Here is a 24837-nt window from a genome sequence, read left to right on the forward strand (position 1 = left end):
TTGTTCATGAATTATTTCTCAAAACAAGTCAGTGAATCTTATACAAGAACACAGGAATTAAGGAAGTATATTGTATGTTAAAGAATTGTAAGTATTTTCCATAATGTTCAATGAAACAATAGCTGGGCTTTTAATTGGGGGGGAGGGGGGGGAGGTCTAAAACTCATAGATCACAGAAAAAGTCAATGAAATCATTGTTAAAAACATGACTTTCTGTATGTATGTGACATTTCTGTGTCATGTTTTAGTGGTCACTGCTTTATATAATAAAATGAAAATTAGCCATTAATTAAAAAAAATACAGTGGACCCCCCAGTTAACGATATTTTTTTCATTCCAGAAGTAAGTTCAGGTGCCAGTACTGACCGAATTTGTTCCCATAAGGAATATTGTGAATTAGATTAGTCCATTTCAGACCCCCAAACATACACGTACAAATGCACTTACATAAATACACTTACATAATTGGTCGCATTGGGAGGTGATCGTTAAGCGAGAGTCCACTGTATTGGTATTTCATTTTTTGTGGGAAGATCTTTAACCCCATTAGCACCCTGTCCCCATGGCTGGGTCACTACCATGAATGACACTCTAGAAGGGTAATGGTTTCCATGATTACAATACAGACGATGCAACATTCCCCCAGTGAAGAGCAGGGGTGTCACTAGCACATTAAGAGACAATACAATGTGTCAGGGGCCAGAGACTGTTCAACTGCCTCCCAGCATACATAAGGGGGATTACCAATAGACCCCTGGCAGTCTTCAAGCTGGCACTTGACAAGCATCTAAAGTTGGTACCTGAGCAGCCGGGCTGTGGCTCGTACGTTGGATTGCGTGCAGCCAGCAGTAACAGCCTGGTTGATCAGGCTCTGATCCACCCCCGGAACTCTCTCCTGGAATTTACCTGGATAGAGTTTCGGGGGTCAACGCCCCCGCAGCCTGGTCTGTGACCAGGCCTCCAGGTGGATCAGAGCCTGATCAACCAGACTGTTACTGCTGGCTGCACGCAAACCAACGTACGAGCCACAGCCCGGCTGGTCAGATAAACAGTCTCTCCTCACTTTGCAATGTACATGTACTACTCGTCTACCGACAACTCAGACTTACGACGGGCTCTCCAACCAGTATTCGTACCTAAATGATGTACGTATACAGTAAGGCCCCACTTATATTGCAGGTTAGGTCTCAGGCTATCGCCAGAAGCAGACATCACCGGAAAGCAGAATGCCATTTTTTCCACTTATAAATGCCAGATAACAAGTTTACACTAACATATATTAAGTTAGCAATAGAACTAGACATTAAAAGCAATACAAAGTAAAATATACACACAGTACACTCACTACTTAACTTAAAATATTTGTAGTCTTAATGTAGGGTGAGGTGAGTTGTATTTATTGTAAGAAGTCAGGTGTGGCAGGTATGGTAGCCAGCCGGGCGACCCCACCCACACGTAATATACTTCTACAACTGATTTCCTCTATTCTGTTTATTACAGTATACAGTACGCTACTGTATAAACATTTAAAAGTATACCAGAACTGTTATAAATGGTGCAAAAGTGACATAAAAACAATATCTAAAGATGATAAATTAGACACATATGCAACTCTTGGGCATCTTTATTAAGGAAACGTTTCGCCACTGTGTGGCAAAACGTTTCTCCTGTGTATGAACTGATGAAGCCACTGTGTAGCGAAATGTTTCCTTAAGATACCCAAGAGTTGCATATGGGTCTAATTTGTCAACGTGTCGGTTCTGTGAACCATTCATCTACAATATCTAAAGATGGTTGACACAAACCCGCTACCATTATACAGTGGACCCCAGGTTAACGATATTTTTTCACTCCAGAAGTATGTTCAGGTGCCAGTACTGACTGAATTTGTTCCCATAAGGAATATTGTGAAGTAGATTAGTCCATTTCAAACCCCCAAACATACACGTACAAACACACTTACATAAATACACTTACATAATTGGTCGTATTCGGAGGTGATCGTTATGTGGGGGTCCACTGTAATATGCTCCTCACTTAGCGATGAATTTGTTTACTAACGTGGTCTTAGGAATGGAAATCTGTTGTTATGTGAGGAGAGGCTGTAATTAATATTTCCTCATTAACCCTTTCAGGGTCCGTCCCGTAGATCTACGGCTTTACGTTCAGGGTCCAAACCGTAGATCTACGCCATGAGCTCAGCTCACTCTTATAAACTGTGAGTGGTACATTTGGGCCTAGATATGAGAGAATACATCTATGTGGTATGTGTGCACCACATAAAACAGATCCTGCAGCACACTGTGTATAATGAGAGAAAAAAAATTAAATCATGATTTTTCGATTAAAACAGCAACTTTGCAGTGTTTTTTCGTATGTTTTTTATAGTTGTATTTGCGATTTCTTGGTCTCATTTGATAGAATGGAAGACATATTACAGAAATAGAGATGATTTTGATTGGTTTTAGCACTGGAAATGGCTTGAAACTGAGCTCAAAGTAGCAGAAATGTTAAATTTTTGCCGATATTCAAGAGTAAACAAACGACCTCATACGTCTAATACACGTCAGCTGGTGGGTCTAATATACATTCACAAATATGGTGATGATATTTATACAATTATTACAGTATTGCATCACAGTAAATCTTCTATTTTTTGGTGTGAATAAAAATTCATTATGTGAATAAAAAATCAAAATGGAATTTATTTGTAAAGCCTCAAAACATAACTAATGAACAGAGGAAATGTTAGTTTAGTTCCAGGAATACCTACATTGTTTATTCTGGACCCTATTTTGAAATTGGAATATTTTGAACTTTGTGTTAAATTGGCCAAATTAACAATTTCCCATCACTTTATTTTGTAGTTGAAACAGTTGACTTGGCGATTTCTTGTGCTCAATCGATAGAATAGAAGTAATACTAGTGAAATAGCTAAGAATTTGGTTGATTGGAATAATGCAATTGGCCTAAAATGGGAGTCAAAGTCGGCAAAATCGCCGATTCGTAAATATCGCTGACACATCAAAATTCGCGAGAGCATAATTTCGTCAATTTTCCACCAAATTTCGTACTTTTTGTTTTATTACCTTCACAAAAAGATTCTCTACGATTTCATAAGAAAAAATAACAAATTTTTTTTTTTAAAATTCTTGGACACTGGTGCGTGACTCCAGATTTGGGCCTTGGACCCTGAAAGGGTTAAGATACTGAACTTTACTTTTGGCCTTTTAAGAGGTATTGTATCTGTTATAATTGTTGCCTGCAAGGGGTTCTTGATCCAAGGAACTTGGCCTATCCTGCCTTTCCTTGGATTGAACCTAATTGCTTTCTTTTTCTCCCCCATGGGTTGTACGACCCCTTTAGGCACTGCAGTCACCCCCATGAATGCAATAATAATACTCCGCAGTATTGTTATTTCTACAGTTAGTAAGCTTATTTAGATAGCTACACAAATACGTACAGTTACATAAATCATACACAGTAACATATAGAAGAAATCACAATAATCGTGTGATTGCAAATACAGTGGACCCCCGGTTTACGATCAGCTCCCAATGCGACCAATTATGTAAGTGTATTTATGTAAGTGCGTTTGTACGTGTATGTTTGGGGGTCTGAAATGGACTAATCTAATTCACAATATTCCTTATGGGAACAAATTCGTTCAGTAATGGCACCTGAACATACTTCTGGAATGAAATAATATCGTAAACCAGGGGTCCACTGTATATAAAAAATACCACAGTGATTCTGTAATAGGAAAAATACCTGAGCACTTTCATGTACTTACACACACGTGTGTAAATTAACTACGATAACCCAATAAAGTTAGACAAAGTGATTTTATTCCATTGGGGTTCTTGTAATATCTTATTGTTTAAACCTTAAAAGTTAAACCAGCAATTTTCTCTATTCAGGGATGCCTGGGGGAGCCCTGGAGACACGTCCGCTGTTGACAGCCCCCAACCCTGACCCTGACCTGGAACGAGCGAAGACCCAAGTTTCCCAAAGGTATGATGACCACAGACCAGATGTGGATAATGTGGATGATGACTCGGGACTTACTGCATCCGGCCACCATATTGATGATGCCCATCAACAGACTACGTAAGTTTTTTCAACACACCGACCATCTATTTTCAACACACTTTTTTGGGTTAATGGAAATAAGTCACTTTGTCCAACTTTTTTGGGTTATCCTGGAGGGTAATTTACAGTATGTATGACAATTGTATTTATGTGTAGCTGTGCCTGGATAAACTTACTAATCACTGAGATAGAGTAACCTAAAGAATTAAACACATCCATCATCATTTATTCAATTAGTCTTTGCAAAAGTGTACAGACATCACACTTCAAATCCTGTTACATTAGACACATGTGCAACTCTTGGGTATCTTTATACCCAAGAGTTGCACATGTGTCTAATTTAACAACATGTCGGTTCTTTGAACCATTCATCTACACACTTCAAATCCTCTTTAACCTGCAGCATCCTCACCCCTCCTTCATTGTAGGTACTGCTGTGCCTACCACCACCCCTCCTTCAGTGTAGGTACTGTTGTGCCCACCACCACCCCTCCTTCATTGTAGGTACTGCTGTGCCTACCACCACCCCTCCTTCAGTATAGGTACTGCTGTGCCTACCACCACCCTTCCTTCAGTGTAGGTACTGTAGTGCCCACCAACCCTCCTTCAGTATAGGTACTGTAGTGCCCACCACCACCCCTCCTTCAGTGTAGGTACTGTAGTGCCCACCACCACCCCTCCTTCAGTATAGGTACTGTAGTGCCCACCACCACCCCTCCTTCAGTGTAGGTACTGTAGTGCCCACCACTGCCCCTCCTTTAGTGTAGGTACTGTAGTGCCCACCACCCCTCCTTCAGTATAAGTACTGTAGTGCCCACCACCACCCCTCCTTCAGTGTAGGTACTGTAGTGCCCACCACCAACCCTCCTTCAGTATAGGTACTGTAGTGCCCACCACCACCCCTCCTTCAGTGTAGGTACTGTAGTGCCCACCACCACCCCTCCTTCAGTATAGGTACTGTAGTGCCCACCACCACCCCTCCTTCAGTGTAGGTACTGTAGTGCCCACCACTGCCCCTCCTTTAGTGTAGGTACTGTAGTGCCCACCACCCCTCCTTCAGTATAAGTACTGTAGTGCCCACCACCACCCCTCCTTCAGTGTAGGTACTGTAGTGCCCACCACCACCCCTCCTTCAGTATAGGTACTGTAGTGCCCACCACCACCCCTCCTTCAGTTTAGGTACTGTAGTGCCCACCACCACCCCTCCTTCAGTATAGGTACTGTAGTGCCTTCCACCACCCCTCCTTCAGTGTAGGTACTGCAGTGCCTACCACCACCCCTCCTTCACTGCAGGCACTGTACTGCCCACCACCACCCCTCCTTCACTGTAGGCAATGTACTACCCACCAACACCCCTCCTTCACTGCAGGCACTGTACTGCCCACCACCACCCCTCCTTCACTGTAGGCAATGTACTACCCACCAACACCCCTCCTTCACTGCAGGCACTGTACTGCCCACCACCACCACTCCTTCACTGTAGGCAATGTACTACCCACCAACACCCCTCCTTCACTGCAGGCACTGTACTGCCCACCACCATCCCTCCTCCACTGCAGACACTGTACTGCCCACCAACACCTCTCCTTCACTGCAGGCACTGTACTGCCCACCACCACCCCTCCTTCACTGTAGGCAATGTACTACCCACCACCACCCCTCCTCCACTGCAGACACTGTACTGCCCACCACCACCCCTCCTCCACTGCAGACACTGTACTGCCCACCAACACCCCTCCTTCACTGCAGGCACTGTACTGCCCACCACCACCCCTCCTTCACTGCAGACACTGTACTGCCCACCACCACCCCTCCTTCACTGCAGGCACTGTACTGCCCACCACCACCCCTCCTTCACTGCAGACACTGTACTGCCCACCACCACCCCTCCTTCACTGCAGACACTGTACTGCCCACCACCACCCCTCCTTCACTGCAGACACTGTACTGCCCACCACCACCCCTCCTTCACTGCAGACACTGTACTGCCCACCACCACCCCTCCTTCACTGCAGACACTGTACTGCCCACCACCACCCCCTCCTTCACTGCAGACACTGTACTGCCCACCACCACCTCTCCTTCACTGCAGACACCGTACTACCCACCACCACCCCTCCTTCACTGCAGACACTGTACTACCCACCACCACCCCTCCTTCACTGCAGACACTGTACTACCCACCACCACCCCTCCTTCACTGCAGACACTGTACTACCCACCACCACCCATCCTCCACTGCAGACACTGTACTACCCACCACCACCCCTCCTTCACTGCAGACACTGTACTACCCACCACCACCCCTCCTTCACTGCAGACACTGTACTACCCACCACCACCCTTCCTTCACTGCAGACACTGTACTTCCCACCACCACCACCCCTCCTTCACTGCAGACACTGTACTGCCCACCACCACCACCCCTCCTTCACTGCAGACACTGTATTGCCCACCACCACCACCCCTCCTTCACTGCAGACACTGTACTACCCACCACCACCCCTCCTTCACTGCAGACACTGTACTTCCCACCACCACCACCCCTCCTTCACTGCAGACACTGTACTGCCCACCACCACCACCCCTCCTTCACTGCAGACACTGTATTGCCCACCACCACTACCCCTCCTTCACTGCAGACACTGTACTACCCACCACCACCCCTCCTTCACTGCAGGTACTGTACTACCCACCACCACCCCTCCTTCACTGCAGACACTGTACTACCCACCACCACCCATCCTCCACTGCAGACACTGTACTACCCACCACCACCCCTCCTTCACTGCAGACACTGTACTACCCACCACCACCCCTCCTTCACTGCAGACACTGTACTACCCACCACCACCCTTCCTTCACTGCAGACACTGTACTTCCCACCACCACCACCCCTCCTTCACTGCAGACACTGTACTGCCCACCACCACCACCCCTCCTTCACTGCAGACACTGTATTGCCCACCACCACCACCCCTCCTTCACTGCAGACACTGTACTACCCACCACCACCCCTCCTTCACTGCAGACACTGTACTTCCCACCACCACCACCCCTCCTTCACTGCAGACACTGTACTGCCCACCACCACCACCCCTCCTTCACTGCAGACACTGTATTGCCCACCACCACTACCCCTCCTTCACTGCAGACACTGTACTACCCACCACCACCCCTCCTTCACTGCAGGTACTGTACTACCCACCACCACCCCTCCTTCACTGCAGACACTGTACTGCCCATCACCAACACCCCTCCTTCACTGCAGGCACTGTATTGCCCACCACCACCACCCCTCCTTCACTGCAGACACTGTACTACCCACCACCACCCCTCCTTCACTGCAGGCACTGTACTTCCCCCCCCCCGTCACTGCACCATTATTACTTTCGTATTGTTAATCATTTTTATTATTTCCTCAGAAATTGTGAAACAATGATACATCTAATAAAAGGAAATATTGGCACGGGAATTCTAGCCATGCCCGACGCTCTTAAGAACTCCGGCCTCTACACTGGTGTGGGTCTTGTACCAATTTTATCTGCCATTTGCATCCATTGCATGCACATGCTGGTACGTTGTATTACCTTCCTGCAATGTTTACACCTTGTTAAAAGTGTAAGTTAATGAAAATAGCTACGCTTAGCAGAAAGTAAACTGAGAGTCAGTGCTCACATGTAGGAGTTTTCCCCACCATCCTGATGGAAATATCTAACGTAGGTACAGATGCTTCTTGACTTATGATGGTTCAACTTAAGATATTTTGATATTACAATGGTGCAAAACCAATTACAGCCTCTCCTCACTTAGCGACATACTCGTTTACCGATGCCTCGGACTTACGATGGGCTCTCTGGCCAGTATTCATACCTAAATAATGTATATTAGAGCTGATTTCCTCTATTCTGTTTATTTCAATGTACACTACTGTATAAACATTTTAAAATACGTATACCAGAAATGTTATAGATAGTGCAAAGGTGACATTAAAACATTATCAAAGATGGTTGACACAAACTCTCTACCAGTGCCAGCTTGAAGACTGCCAATAGACCCCTGGCAGTCTTCAAGCTAGCACTGGACAAGCACCTAAAGTCGGTACCTGACCAGCCGGGCTGTGGCTCGTACGTTGGTTTGCGTGCAGCCAGCAGTAACAGGCTGGTTGATCAGGCTCTGATCCACCAGGAGGCCTGGTCACAGACCGGGCCGTGGGGGCGTTGACCCCCGGAACTCTCTCCAGGTAAACTCTAGGCATTATAATACATGTTCCTCACTGAGCCTTGAATTCGTTTAATGATGTGGTCTTAGGAACTGAACTCCATTGTTAAGTGAGGAGAGGCTGTATGCTTTATCTAGGTATAAATACTGGTCAGACAGCCTGTCATAAGTCCTAGGCGTCAGTAAATGAGTACGTCGCTAAGTGAGGAGAGGCTGTATGCTTTATCTAGGTATAAATACTGGTCAGACAGCCTGTCATAAGTCCTAGGCGTCAGTAAATGAGTACGTCGCTAAGTGAGGAGAGGCTGTATGCTTTATCTAGGTATAAATACTGGTCAGACAGCCTGTCATAAGTCCTAGGCGTCAGTAAATGAGTACGTCACTAAGTGAGGAGAGGCTGTATTCATTTATTTACTGTTCAATGCTGGTATTTAGTTAGTTACAGTAATTATTGTTTATTTACCTATTCAGTGACAGTAGTTATTTATTTACTTATTTATTTAGCATATTATTCATATTTGACTTAGGATATTGTTGACTTACGATGTGTTCGTCGGAATGTAACGCCATTGTAAATCGGGGAACACCTATACCTGGAGTTTACCTGGAGAGAGTTCCGGGGGTCAACGCCCCCGCGGCCCGGTCTGTGACCAGGCCTCCTGCTATAGTTAACTAGTGTACTACCATGCATAAAATCCTACTTGAAAACCATTGTATTTAAACAAAAAGAGCCATATGAGAGCACAAAATAGTTTTTTAAAATACACAATAGGAATTTTGTTGTACGTTCAATTCCTACAAGTTTAGAGCTTTATTTTAATAATTCTATATACTATTTAAAATATTTTTGGTTATTTATTCTTGCTTTTAAGTGAGCCCAGGAAAGTGTAAAGAGGCTAAATTGTTTATTTATATACTGTATATGTCCAACATGTTAAAATATATTATGCAATAAGCCCTCTTATAAAGCTGTTATATATTGTGCAATTTTTTGCAAATGTAATTGAAAAAGTGTATCCAAAAATTTAATATCATGTATTATGAAGGCCTTTACTTGCATTATTTAATACTGGATGAGCTTTTTCAGTTGTATTAACGAGAATATCTCACTACACAGAATATCAGCATAAAAGAGGTCACTGTATCTGAGGGTTAAACAAATAATACATATTAAACCATTGTTTTCTGAATAGGTTCAGTGCGCCCATGAATTAAAAGAGAGACTGGGCATCAGTGGTATGGATTATGCTGATGTTGGCTACCATGCCTTCGCTACTGGACCAGCTCCCCTGCGTGTCATGGCTCCTGTTGCACGTACGGTCCTCAACACATTTCTTACCATAACACAATTAGGATTCTGTTGTGTTTATGTGGTCTTTATTGCTGCTAATGTTCAACAGGTGAGATTAAAGTCTTTTATCACATTGACTGTTTCCATCAAGGTAGGGTGATATAAAGAAGGAAGCGCAGTCACTATCATTCATTCCCGTGCTGCGTTTCTAGAAGTAGCTACTTCGTGCTAGTGGTAGCTACCTTGTAACACCTTCACCATTATTCATTCCCGTGATGCGTTTCTAGAAGTAGCTACTTCGTGCTAGTGGTAGCTACCTTGTAACACCTTCACCATTATTCATTCCCGTGCTGCGTTTCTAGAAGTAGCTACTTTGTGCTAGTGGTAGTTACCTTATGCTTCTTGTAGTTACATATTGTTACTGGTAGCAACATTTTATTACTGGTAGCTGTGTTCAAATAGCATTTATTAAAAATTAACCCATATAACAACCACAACACACACACACATTGAAATAGCTTGAATCCAAGCTTCAATCCTTGCTTGACTCCTATCCTGAATCCTTGCTTGAATCCATGCTTGAATCCTTGCATGAATCCTTGCATGAATCCATGCTTGAATCCTTGCTTGAATATTTGCATGAATCCTTGCTTGAATCCTTGCTTGAACCCTTGTTTGAATCCTTGCTCAAATCCATGCTTGAGGCTCACTGATGTGCCCGGCTGTAAAAAAACCTGGCTTATGAACCAGGCTGCCCAGCTTTTGAGGAATTTGTGGCCGAGTGGATAACAGCATCACCTGGGAACCTTACCCGTCTCTCACGTCACATTACACAAATAATCCACAAATGAGAGAAAGAAACTTACGTTCCGGTCCAGCTTGGACCATTAACTAGCTGGACCAAAACGTCATAAGTTTCTTTCCCATGTTTGAGTTATTTGTGTATTGTTCCGGTCACAGTATTGTACCTTCTTATTTCTTTACAAATCACATCTCATATGACTCCCACAACTGTAACATTTGTATGAATGAAATTAAAATGTACTTCAGGTAATTTAATTAGACTTGCTTTATTTATGAATCCATGATTAGTTAAAAGGGTTAATATTCTGTTTATCCTCCTAGCGCTTATCTTATTTAACTATGTTAGGTAAAATAACATGTACAACTAATGTGACATTTTATTGTGGTAACGTTTCGCTCTCCAGGAGCTTGACAAAGCTCCTGGAGAGCAAAACGTTGCCACAATAAAATGTCACATTAGTTGCACATACCCTTTTACCTAATACGTACAGTATATTGTCAGTATTTCCCTGCCTTGGTGGGATGCGGCAGTTCGTTGAAAAAAAAAAATATTCTATTATGTTGTTTAAATGGTCCTAGAACATTATTTCATCAAATGTCATGGCAGGGCTTTTGATTAAGTAATGGATCTGTCATCACCTATGGATCATATTTGAGTGCCTCTCTTTTCCACAGGCAGAGTTGAACCCTTCTTTTGTTCCAGGGCTCTGTTTAAGACCCACATCTGGGAAGTTCCAGAGCCCAGTCTGGGCACTTGCTGACACTGTAGTATTTAGCTAAAACAGACACTCATTGCATAATCATAAAACAAATCTATTTCTAGGTAAGAAAGGTAAATTCGTTGATATTCTAAAAAAAAAAAATGTTTTTTTTCAACAGGTTATTGACTGCAAATTCCCAGACAACGGCATCGACATTCATGGTTACATGGTCATCCTGTTTGTACCTCTATTGGCCATATCTATGATTCGTTCTCTTAAGGTAAGCCTTCTTAATATTTTATCAAAGAATTGTAATTAAATTCATTGTACATTTGTTATAGTTTAATTGATTTATTTACCCGTTATGTGATATAAGGCGTGTTTGTTTTTATGTTATCCTGAGTAAGCACATGAAAACAACAGTATAAAAGAGAATAAACCTGCACGTCTGAAGGGATAGGTATAAGACTTAACCCGTAAACGGTCCAAACGTATATATACGTTTTTTCAACATTTGAAAGTTTGTAAAAAAAGTAGATCTTCTTTTTGTTTTTTTACATTTGAAAATGTGTAAAAAAACTTTGATCTACTTTTTTTTTTTGTTATATTTGAAAATTATTTTATTATCACACTGGCCGATTCCCACCAAGGCAGGGTGGCCCAAAAAAGAAAAACTTTCACTATCATTGTCTTGCCAGAAGGGTGCTTTACACTACAGTTTTTAAACTGCAACATTAACACCCCTCCTTCAGAGTGCAGGCACTGTACTTCCCATCTCCAGGACTCAAGTCCGGCCTGCCGGTTTCCCTGAACCCTTCATAAATGTTACTTTGCTCACACTCCAACAGCACGTCAAGTATTAAAAACCATTTGTCTCCATTCACTCCTATCAAACACGCTCACACATGCCTGCTGGAAGTCCAAGCCCCTCGCACACAAAACCTCCTTTACCCCTTCCCTCCAACCTTTCCTAGGCCGACCCCTACCCCGCCTTCCTTCCACTACAGACTGATACACTCTTGAAGTCATTCTGTTTTGCTCCATTCTCTCTACATGTCTGAACCACCTCAACAACCCTTCCTCAGCCCTCTGGACAATAGTTTTGGTAATCCCGCACCTCCTCCTAACTTCCAAACTACGAATTCTCTGCATTATATTCACACCACACATTGCCCTCAGACACGACATCTCCACTGCCTCCAGCCTTCTCCTCGCTGCAACATTCATCACCCATGCTTCACACCCATATAAGAGCGTTGGTAAAACTATACTCTCATACATTCCCCTCTTTGCCTCCAAGGACAAAGTTCTTTGTCTCCACAGACTCCTAAGTGCACCACTCACCCTTTTCCCCTCATCAATTCTGATTCGCCTCATCTTTCATAGACCCATCTGCTGACACGTCCACTCCCAAATATCTGAATACATTCACCTCCTCCATACCCTCTCCCTCCAATCTGATATCCAATCTTTCATCACCTAATCTTTTTGTTATCCTCATAACCTTACTCTTTCCTGTATTCACTTTTAATTTTCTTCTTTTGCACACCCTACCAAATTCATCCACCAATCTCTGCAACTTCTCTTCAGAATCTCCCAAGAGCACAGTGTCATCAGCAAAGAGCAACTGTGACAACTCCCACTTTATGTGTGATTCTTTATCTTTTAACTCCACGCCTCTTGCCAAGACCCTCGCATTTACTTCTCTTACAACCCCATCTATAAATATATTAAACAACCACGGTGACATCACACATCCTTGTCTAAGGCCTACTTTTACTGGGAAATAATTTCCCTCTTTCCTACATACTCTAACTTGAGCCTCACTATCCTCGTAAAAACTCTTCACTGCTTTCAGTAACCTACCTCCTACACCATACACCTGCAACATCCACCCTGTCATACGCCTTTTCCAAATCCGTAAATCCATATTTGAAAATATGTAAAAAAAAAATTAGATCTACTTTTGTAGCACTACACATGTGAACATAGATCTGCTTGGACCATTTACGGGTTAATGATTACTTCAGCATTAGGATTAGTTCTTTAATGGAGGGTTTTGGGATATTGGCTGTTTGGAGTGACATCTGTGCTGTCTTATCTGAGCACCTTTGTAGAGACAGTGATTATGCGTGAATGATTGTGAAAATTTTTCTTTTTTGGGTGACCCTGCCTCGGTGGGAGACAGCGTGTTAAAAAAATAAATGAATTAATAAAATGCTTCTGTGTTGGAAGTGTAACCTGTCTAGTGAAGATAGTGCATATAGATACACAAATAACCCGCACATAAAAGAGGGAAGCTTACGACGACGTTTCGGTCCGACTTGGACCATTGACAAAGTCACACTTTGACTTTGTCAATGGTCCAAGTCGGACCGAAACGTCGTCGTAAGCTTCTCTCTTTTATGTGCGGGTTATTTGTGTATCGTTCCAGTCACGGTATTGTGCCTTTTTTGTTATTTATAATGCATATAGTATGGCTAATGTAAAACATTGTGAGAATACTCAAACTGTGAGTAAAACTCTTTACTGCTATTATTTATTTTTTTTTTAGTTGTTTCAGGTTAAGAGCTTAGCAAGGAAGTTTCAGTAGTTACTGCGGTATACTTGTCTCTTGAAGTTGTGGTGTATATAGTAGTGGTGGTGGTGTATATAGTAGTGGTGGTGGTGTATATAGTAGTGGCAGTGATGTATATAGTAGTGGCAGTGGTGTATATAGTAGTGGCGGTGGTGTATATAGTAGTGGCGGTGGTGTATATAGTAGTGGTGGTGGTGTATATAGTAGTGGCGGTGATGTATATAGTAGTGGCAGTGGTGTATATAGTAGTGGCGGTGGTGTATATAGTAGTGGCGGTGGTGTATATAGTAGTGGCGGTGGTGTATATAGTGGTGGTGGTGGTGTATATAGTAGTGGTGGTGGTGTATAAAGTAGTGGCGGTGGTGTATATAGTGGTGGTGGTGTATATAGTAGTGGTGGTGGTGTATATAGTGGTGGTGGTGGTGTATATAGTAGTGGTGGTGGTGTATATAGTGGTGGTGGCAGTGTATATAGTAGTGGTGGTGGTGTATATAGTAGTGGTGGTGGTGTATATAGTAGTGGTGGTGGTGTATATAGTGGTGGTGGTGGTGTATATAGTGGTGGTGGTGGTGTATATAGTGGTGGTGGTGTATATAGTAGTGGTGGTGGTGTATATAGTGGTGGTGGTGGTGTATATAGTAGTGGTGGTGGTGTATATAGTGGTGGTGGCAGTGTATATAGTAGTGGTGGTGGTGTATATAGTAGTGGTGGTGGTGTATATAGTAGTGGTGGCAGTGCATATAGTAGTGGTAGTGGTGTATATAGTAGTGGTGGCAGTGCATATAGTAGTGGTGGTGGTGTATATAGTAGTGGTGGTGGTGTATATAGTAGTGGTGGCAGTGCATATAGTAGTGGTGGTGGTGTATATAGTAGTGGTGCACATATAGTATAAGCATGATGGTGATATAAATAATGGATATACGACTTGAAAGTAATATATAGGTAGTGATTAGAAAGTGGAGATAATTTTCAAGCATTGCCAACTATACTTCTAATACTAATTCCAATTTTATTTCAAACAGCATATATTTTTTCTGCAGGTGCTGGCACCATTCTCTCTCATTAGTAATGTCTTCCTAGGCCTAGGCCTGGCCATCACATTTCGTTATTTGCTCCAAGATATACCGTCTTCATACGACCGTCCTGAATTTAAGTCGTGGAAACAGCTGCCACTTTTCCTTGGAACTTCCATTTATGCCTTTGAGGGTATAGGTGTGGTAAGTTGTTGTGCTTGTTAATTATTTCTTGTATCTTTTAATATTATCCCTCTTTGTGTGACTGCAGGTGTTGTTGAACTTGTGGGTAATGCTTGTCTGTGGTCAGGTCACAGACAAGCATTACCAGAGAAGTTCATCAGTCAGATGAATTTCTCTGGTAATGGAGTCAGATGGCAGTCAGAGACATTATTAACCCTTAAACTGTCCAAACGTAGATCTACGTTCACATGCGTAGCACTCCGAACGTAGATCTACTTTTTTTTGCATAAGATCCAAGAAAAAAGGTACTCACAGAAAGTGTCTTAAATAGACAGAAGGATAGAACTAAAGAATGTATGACTTTTGGTAAATTAATAAATAAATCAAATCACAACTAACTCATGACTTGGAGAAGTAACTTTAAAGTCACAATCTCTTCGGGATCATTATTAAGTCATGACCATAATCAGGACCATTATTGTTTTTATTGTAAATATAAACTTAATTTTTAAACTATTGAAAACCCATTACCGTTCTTCAAATGTTGTACACAAATTTAACATGAATAAATATTGAATTTTAATTAGACTGTGTTTATTAATTTTCTATAAGTTTCTTCTTTATTATGGTGATTATTATGGTGATTATTATGGTGATTATTATGGTGATTATTACGCCTCTTAGTTGAAAATAATTCTGTGTTGTAGTTGTGTAAGCAATTATAATGTTCAGTTCATTTTTATTTTCTTGCTTAAGCTAATATTATTTTTCCTCAGGTTCTTCCTTTAGAAAGAAAGATGACAAATCCAGAAGATTTCCGTGGATGTAATGGCGTCCTTAATACTGCCATGATTCTAGTCACTTGTAGTTATATTGCGGTGGGTTTCTTTGGTTACCTCAAATATGGTGATGCTGTACATGGATCCATCACTTTAAATATTCCCCCGAGCGATAAGTAAGTTCTCCATCGCTTTTTAACATTTTAGTATTATGTTAATAATCTTATTTATTTAAACTTGACTGTTCCAATAGATAGATATATCTGGAGGGTGTTCCGGGGATCAATGCCCCCCCCCTCGGCCTGGTCCCTGACCAAGCCTTGTGGTGGATCAGGGCCTGATCAACCAGGTTGATCTGGCCGCATGTAAACCAATATACGAACCACAGCCAGGCTGGTCAGATTAAGATGTCTGTCAGAATTTTTGTTACTCTGACTATGCCATTTAACCCGTAAACGGTCCAAGCAGATCTACGTTCACATGTGTAGTGCTACAAAAGTAGATCTACGTTTTTTTTTTACATATTTTCAAATATAACAAAAAAAAAGTAGATCAAAGTTTTTTTTACACATTTTCAAATGTAAAAAAAACAAAAAGAAGATCTACTTTTTTTACAAACTTTCAAATGTTGAAAAAACGTATATATACGTTTGGACCGTTTACGGGTTAATAGCAGAGTTTTATGAACCTGAATTGAACCTTGCTTTTAAAAGGAGCTATAAGTACTGTGTAGGCCTTAGACAAGGATGTGTGATGTCACCGTGGTTGTTTAACCCTTTGACTGTTTTGGTTGTATATATACGTCTTACGAGCCAGTGTTTCAGATGTATATATACTCAATAATTCTAGCGGCTTCAAATCAAGCGGAAGAAAGCTGGTAGGCTCACATGTGAGAGAATGGGTCTGTGTGGTCAGTGTGCACCACATAAAAAAAATCCTGCAGCACACAGTGCGTAATGAGAAAAAAAACTGATCGTTTTTTTGGATTAAAACGCCGACTTTGAGGTGTATTTTCATATAGTATTTATCGATGTATTTGCGTTTTCATGGTCTTAGGTGATAAAATGGAAAACATTACAGAAATAGAGATGATTTTCATTACTTTGACAATGAAAACGACCTTGAAACTGAGCTCAAAGTAGCGGAAATGTTCGATTTTTACCAATGTTCAGGAGTAAACAAATCACACCACACGTCCAATACACGTCAACTGGGGAGTCTAATATTCTTTCACTAGTGCAATGATATTATTTATACCATTTTTACAATAATGCAGTAGTCTGCATAACAGTAAATTTTGTATTTTTTTGTATGAATAAAAAATCAAAATAGAAAGCAATAATAATATAAGAGGGGCCTAGAGATGTGACTAATGAACAGAGGATATGTTATTTTAGTGCCAAGAATGTCTACCTTGTTTATTCTGGACCCTATTTTGAAATTGGCATCTTTTTTAGTTTGTGTGAAATTGGCCAAATTGCCAATTTCTTACCACAATATTGGGTAGTCCAAATTGGTAAATGGGAGGTTTCTTGTACTCAGCAGATAGATAAAATGGAGTTCTAAAGAAATAGCTATGAGTTTGGTCAACTGGAACAACGGAATTGGCTGAAAATAGGGCTCAAAGTTGACGAAATCGCCGATACGCATATGTCGCCGACACCGCTAACTTCGCGGGAGCGTAATTCCATGAGTTTTCGACCAAATCTCGAACTTTTGGTGTCATTACCATCAGAAAAAGATTCTCTATCATTTCATTAGAAATTTTTTTTTTTTTTTCAAAAATTGAGCGAAAAAAATGACAGTTTCAGAAAGGGGCCTGAAACAGTCAAAGGATTAATATATTTATAGATGGGGTTGTAAGAGAAGTAAATGCGAGGGTCTTGGCAAGAGGCGTGGAGTTAAAAGATAAAAAATCACACACAAAGTGGGAGTTGTCACAGTTGCTCTTTGCTGATGACACTGTGCTCTTGGGAGATTCTGAAGAGAAGTTGGAGAGATTGGTGGATGAATTTGGTAGGGTGTGCAAAAGAAGAAAATTAAAAGTGAATACAGGAAAGAGTAAGGTTATGAGGATAACAAAAAGATTAGGTGATGAAAGATTGGATATCAGATTGAAGGGAGAGAGTATGGAGGAGGTGAATGTATTCAGATATTTGGGAGTGGACGTGTCAGCGGATGGATCTATGAAAGATGAGGTGAATCATAGAATTGATGAGGGGAAAAGGGTGAGTGGTGCACTTAGGAGTCTGTGGAGACAAAGAACTTTGTCCTTGGAGGCAAAGAGGGGAATGTATAAGAGTATAATTTTACCAACGCTCTTATATGGGTGTGAAGCGTGGGTGATGAATGTTGCAGCGAGGAGAAGGCTGGAGGCAGTGGAGATGTCATGTCTGAGGGCAATGTGTGGTGTGAATATAATGCAGAGAATTCGTAGTTTGGAAGTTAGGAGGAGGTGCGGGATTACCAAAACTGTTGTCCAGAGGGCTGAGGAAGGGTTGTTGAGGTGGTTCGGACATGTAGAAAGAATGGAGCGAAACAGAGTGACTTCAAGAGTGTATCAGTCTGTAGTGGAAGGAAGGTGGGGTAGGGGTCGGCCTAGGAAAGGTTGGAGGGAGGGGGTAAAGGAGGTTTTGTGTGCGAGGGGCTTGGACTTCCAGCAGGCATGCGTGAGCGTGTTTGATAGGAGTGAATAGAGACAAATGGTTTTTAATACTTGACATGCTGTTGGAGTGTGAGCAAAGTAACATTTATGAAGGGGTTCAGGGAAACCGGCAGGCCGGACTTGAGTCCTGGAGATGGGAAGTACAGTGCCTGCACTCTGAAGGAGGGGTGTTAATGTTGCAGTTTAAAAACTGTAGTGTAAAGCACCCTTCTGGCAAGACAGTGATGGAGTGAATGATGGTGAAAGTTTTTCTTTTTCGGGCCACCCTGCCTTGGTGGGAATCGGCCAGTGTGATAATAAAAAAAATAAATAATAAGTACTGTGTATTTTCAGCTCCTTTCCTAATTAATTCTGAAGCGTATTGGAAGCACAGTTCATAAGTTCACCATCTCTAGATCCTTACACACAGCTTTTATGGTTTATTAACCCTCAAATGGTCCAAACAGATCGACGTTCAAATTCGTAGTGCTCCAACAGTAGATCTACTTTTTTTACATATTTTCAAATATAACAAAAAAAAAAGTAGATAAAAGTTTTTTACACATTTTCAAATGTAAAACAAAAAAGATCTATATTTTTTTACATACTTTCAGATGTTGAAAAAACGTATATATACGTTTGGACCATTTAAAGGTTAACAAGAACTTTATTAGGGATGTGGAGAAGAACCATCCTTCTGTGTAAGCCATGAGTGTTGTAAAAGGCGACTAAAATGCCTGGAGCAAAATATTAATAACCTTCTCCTGTATAAATTACTAAATATAAAAAGAAAGAAAACTCTTTCATTTCTTCTTTTTTGGGTCATCCTGCCTTGGTGGGGGATGAATGGTGTGTTGAAAAAATAACTTGGAAGTAGCCGACATTAGCAGCTGATGGATAGTTGTACCTCATTAAGAGGCAAGTTTGTGAACTGGTGAGTGATTAGACGAGACAGAATGTGAATAGTGCAGTCTTGGCTGAATAAGCTGCTCTGAGGGAACAAACATACATTAAATAAAATATGGAATTAACTATTTATTGTCCTATTTTTTAATACATTGGCCGTCTCCCACTGAGGCAGGGTGACCCGAAAAAGAAAACATGAAAGCTTTTCTTCTTTTTACATTTAGTAATTTATACAGAAGGTTACTAGCCTCTTGCTCCTGGCATTTTAGTTGCCTCTTACAACACACATGACTTGTGGAGGAAGAATTCTTCTCTACTTCCACATGGAATTATTGTCCTATTGTGAGGGATAATCTTGTGTTGTCTTGGATAGACACTCTCACACCCAACTCATGTATCTTTCCTACCCATCTGTGTCAGTGACTACCTGGCAGGTCATTCAGTGACTACCTGGCAGGTCATTCAGTGACTACCTGGCAGGTCATTCAGTGACTACCTGGCAGGTCATTCAGTGACTACCTGGCAGGTCATTCAGTGACTACCTGGCAGGTCATTCAGTGACTACCTGGCAGGTCATTCAGTGACTACCTGGCAGGTCATTCAGTGACTACCTGGCAGGTCATTCAGTGACTACCTGGCAGGTCATTCAGTGACTACCTGGCAGGTCATTCAGTGACTACCTGGGAGGTCATTCAGTGACTACCTGGCAGGTCATTCTCCTGATACATAACTGTTGCTGAACCAGTGACTTTCTTATTTCTTTTCTGAATCTAAATTTATGTAACTTGAATCTATTATTTCAGATTCTGTTTTGGTTGGATATTTTTAGTACTTTGGCTTTTATTGATGCCCATTTTTTATTTGTACACTTCAGTTAAATCCCCTTGTATTCTGTGCCTTTTAACCCGTAAACGGTCCAAACGTATATACAGTGGACCCCCGCTTAACGATCACCTCCCAATGCGACCAATTATGTAAGTGTATTTATGGAAGTGCGTTTGTATGTGTATGTTTGGGGGTCTGAAATGGACTAATCTACTTCACAATATTCCTTATGGGAACAAATTCGGTCAGTACTGGCACCCGAACATACTTCTGGAATGAAAAAATATCGTTAACTGGGGGTACACTGTATACGTTTTTTCAACATTTGAAAGTATGTAAAAAAAGTAGATTTTTTTTTTTTTTACATTTGAAAATGTGTAAAAAACTTTGATTTACTTTTTTTTGTTATATTTGAAAATATGTAAAAAAAACGTAGATCTACTTTTGGAGCACTACACATGTGAACGTAGATCTGCTTGGACCGTTTACAGGTTAAGAGTGTAGGCTCATTATTCTCTCTTGATCTTTCTAGAAAAAGAGTCTTGCATGTTTTTTAGTGAAGTTAAAATTATGATCAATCTTAAGTATGATTACCTAAACTGCATTGTTTAATCTATGAGGCTTGACCAACAATGTACAGTGTAGAGTTGTAGTAGTAGTAAGTTAATTGACTTTTATTTTTTTTTTCTACAAGTCGGGGGTCTCCCACCGAGGCAGGGTGACCCAAAAAGAAAATACTTTCATCATTCAACACTTTCACCACACTCACACATTATCACTGTTTTTGCAGAGGTGCTGAGAATACAACAGTTTAGAAGCATATACGTATAAAGATACACAACATATCCCTCCAAACTGCCAATATCCTAAACCCCTCCTTTAAAGTGCAGGCATTGTACTTCCCATTTCCATTTATTTTTATACTACCATTTAAGAATTCAAGCATTGCAAACCCATGCTTTGCTACAATTTTTGCATCCAGTTGAACATTTGCTTATGATGAATTGTTTCTACTATTTTTATGTTAGGTATGAATGCATGGAAACAGGTGGTTTTTATGATTTGATGTGTTGTTGGAGTGTGATCAAGGTAATATGTATGAAGGAATTCAGAGAAGCTGGTTAGTTGGACTTGAGTCCTGGAGGTGGGAAGTACAGTGCTGCCTGCACTCTGAAGGAAAAGTGGGGATGCTACAGTTCAGAGAGTCATCTGAACCTTGATGTCAACACACTTTTGGCAAAACAGCGACTGAATGAATGACGGTGAAAGTATTTCTAATTTTTTGGGTGGCCCTACCTCAGAGTCTGCCAGGATTTATTTTTTTATCACATTGACCATTTTTCACCAAGGTGGTGAAAGCAAGAATGAAAACTTTCACACCATCATTCATTTGCTGTCTTGCCAAAAGTGCAGAGACATTCTAATTGAAATAAGTCTCAAAATTGCAACATACTCACCTCCTTTGATGCTAATAAAGGACTTGATCTGGGAAATTGGATCTATCTTCCCTGTTTTTGAGGGGTCAAACCTGATTACCTCCTGTTCTCTGAGCACTATAAGACTTGTACAGGTTTAGTGCTTCCCTTGTGATTATAATAACAATGTAGATAAACGAGCTCTCAGTGAACATTGCTGTATACATATGATTATTTTTTAAATGTATTATTTATTCATGCATGAATGGGTGTTTGTAGTTAATCTTTCTTTCTTCCAACACACCGGCCGTATCCCACCGAGGCGGGGTGGCCCACCGAGGCGGGGTGGCCCAAAAGGAAAAACGAAAGTTTCTCCTTTTACATTTAGTAATATATACAGGAGAAGGGGTTACTAGCCCCTTGCTCCCGGCATTTTAGTCGCCTCTTGCAACACGTATGGCTTACGGAGGAAGAATTCTGTTCCACTTCCCCATGGAGGTAAGAGGAAATAAACAAGAACAAGAACTAGAAAGAAAATAGAAGAAAACCCAAAGGGGTGTGCATATATATGCTTGTACATGTATGTGTAGTGTGACCTAAGTGTAAGTAGAAGTAGCAAGACATACCTGAAATCTTGCATGTGTATGAGACAGATAAAAAAAAGACACCAGCAATCCTACCATCATGTAAAACAATTACAGGCTTCAGTTTTACACTCACTTGGCAGGACGGTAGTACCTCCCTGGGTGGTTGCTGTCTACCAACCTACTGCCTATATTTGTAGTTAATATATTGATGAATATTTTTCATTTTTCAGTTTAGCACAGATGGTGAAGATATTGATGGCTCTTGCAATCTACCTCACATATTCTCTTATGCTATATGTTCCTGCTGAGATTATGTGGCCTCACCTGAGCTCAAGGTTTCACTCTACCAGGGCAAAACGTCTTGGGGAGTATGCATTCAGAGCATTTCTGGTACTCATAACATGTAAGTATTGGGACCTGACGAGCTGTTGGAGTGTGAGCTGGGTACTATTTTGTGAAGGGATTCAGGGAACCAGTTAGCCAGACTTGAGTCCTAGAGGTGGGAAGTACAGTGGACCCCCAGTTTACGATCAGCTCCCAATGCGACCAATTATGTAAGTGTATTTATGTAAGAGCATTTGTATGTGTATGTTTGGGGGTCTGAAATGGACTAATCTAATTCACAATATTCCTTATGGGAACAAATTCGGTCAATACTGGCACCTGAACATACTTCTGGAATGAAATAATATCGTAAACCGGGGGTACACTGTACAATGCTTGTACTCTAAAGGAGGAGATCGGGATTTTTGCTGTTTGGAGGGGCATCCAAACTGCTGTATCTGTGCACCTCTGGCAAGGTAGTGATAGTGTGAATGATGATGAAAGTATTTCTTTATCGGGTCACCTTGCCTCGGTGGGAGATGGCCAATGTGTTAAAAAAAAATTTCCTTAATCAAAAATTAAGACATTTAAGTGAAATAACCCCTTTTGGTTTAGGATATTGGCAGTTTGGAGGGATATGTTGTGTATTTTTATATGTGTATGCTTCTAAACTTTTGTATTCTGGGCACCTCTGCAAAAACAGTGATAATGTGTGAGTGAAGTGAAAGTGTTGAATGATGATGAAAGTATTTTCTTTTTGGGGATTTTCTTTCTTTTTTGGGTCACCCTGCCTCGGTGGGTCACCCTGCCTCGGTGGGTCACCCTGCCTCGGTGGGTCACCCTGCCTCGGTGGGTCACCCTGCCTCGGTGGGTCACCCTGCCTCGGTGGGTCACCCTGCCTCGGTGGGTCACCCTGCCTCGGTGGGTCACCCTGCCTCGGTGGGTCACCCTGCCTCGGTGGGTCACCCTGCCTCGGTGGGTCACCCTGCCTCGGTGGGTCACCCTGCCTCGGTGGGTCACCCTGCCTCGGTGGGTCACCCTGCCTCGGTGGGTCACCCTGCCTCGGTGGGTCACCCTGCCTCGGTGGGTCACCCTGCCTCGGTGGGTCACCCTGCCTCGGTGGGTCACCCTGCCTCGGTGGGTCACCCTGCCTCGGTGGGTCACCCTGCCTCGGTGGGTCACCCTGCCTCGGTGGGTCACCCTGCCTCGGTGGGTCACCCTGCCTCGGTGGGTCACCCTGCCTCGGTGGGTCACCCTGCCTCGGTGGGTCACCCTGCCTCGGTGGGTCACCCTGCCTCGGTGGGTCACCCTGCCTCGGTGGGTCACCCTGCCTCGGTGGGTCACCCTGCCTCGGTGGGTCACCCTGCCTCGGTGGGTCACCCTGCCTCGGTGGGTCACCCTGCCTCGGTGGGTCACCCTGCCTCGGTGGGTCACCCTGCCTCGGTGGGTCACCCTGCCTCGGTGGGTCACCCTGCCTCGGTGGGTCACCCTGCCTCGGTGGGTCACCCTGCCTCGGTGGGTCACCCTGCCTCGGTGGGTCACTCTGCCTCGGTGGGAAACGACCAACTTGTTGAAAAAAAAAAAAAATCACTTCAGTTAACTTAATCACTGTATATTATTTCCAATGAACAATTTATGTAATACTATACTGGACTGCAAATGAACATTCTTACAGCATATAATAAACTTAACCAGTTAATTCTTCAATATACAGAAATTTAATAAATTTGAAACTTTCTGAAGACTAAATTATTGTAATAGTTTTTACATAGATACAAGAGAATGCACTTAATGAATATTTTTTTTCAGTTATCTTCGCAGCAGCCATTCCAAACATTGGATTGTTTATCTCACTAGTGGGCGCAGTGTCATCATCTGCCTTGGCCATCATTTTTCCACCCATCTTAGAAATAGTTACATTTTGGCCAAGGTAAGATTTACATTTTGTTTATGCAAATTTTCATAATACAGTGGACCCCCAGTTAACGATATTTTTTCATTCCAGAAGTATGTTCAGGTGCCAGTACTGACCGAATTTGTTCCCATAAGGAATATTGTGAAGTAGATTAGTCCATTTCAGACCCCCAAACATACACGTACAAACGCACTTACATAAATACACTTACATAATTGGTGGCATTGGGAGGTGATCGTTAAGCGGGGGTCCACTGTATAATGAAGTTTCCAGCCAATGCTGTCTGTACATATTTTCAAATCTGTGCCGAGATTATACCTACAGTAATAATTTGGAAACTATTTAACAATTTAGAGAGGAAGCTTGAAAATAGACGAAGATGGAGCTGAATGTTTGTACATGTGAAACACGCTTAGATAAAGGGAGGAAGCTGTTGTATGTACGTATTTGGGAAAGGCACAGGATAGGCAGGATAGGGCAAATATGAGGCTACATGTCATATAAAATAACCATCTTCATTATGTGTTTTTATACTGCCTGTCAGCTTGTTGCTCTGCTC

At 42.0% G+C, this 24837-nt stretch overlaps 1 protein-coding gene across 2 annotated transcripts in view; it reads left to right on the plus strand.

The window, feature by feature from the left end:
- LOC128701715 (proton-coupled amino acid transporter-like protein CG1139) overlaps positions 1-24837 on the plus strand; it is a 72717-nt gene that overhangs the window by 41307 nt on the left and 6573 nt on the right. For both annotated transcript variants that reach the window (XM_053795582.2, XM_053795583.2), the window contains exons 2-9: positions 3921-4110; positions 7518-7668; positions 9507-9713; positions 11288-11389; positions 14728-14904; positions 15660-15838; positions 22270-22442; positions 24173-24293. In XM_053795582.2, coding sequence (XP_053651557.1) covers positions 3921-4110; positions 7518-7668; positions 9507-9713; positions 11288-11389; positions 14728-14904; positions 15660-15838; positions 22270-22442; positions 24173-24293 — 1300 coding nt within the window. The remainder of the gene's footprint in view (positions 1-3920; positions 4111-7517; positions 7669-9506; positions 9714-11287; positions 11390-14727; positions 14905-15659; positions 15839-22269; positions 22443-24172; positions 24294-24837) is intronic.

This window comes from Cherax quadricarinatus, chromosome 96 (assembly GCF_038502225.1).
Source record: "Cherax quadricarinatus isolate ZL_2023a chromosome 96, ASM3850222v1, whole genome shotgun sequence".
NCBI lineage: Eukaryota > Metazoa > Arthropoda > Malacostraca > Decapoda > Parastacidae > Cherax > Cherax quadricarinatus.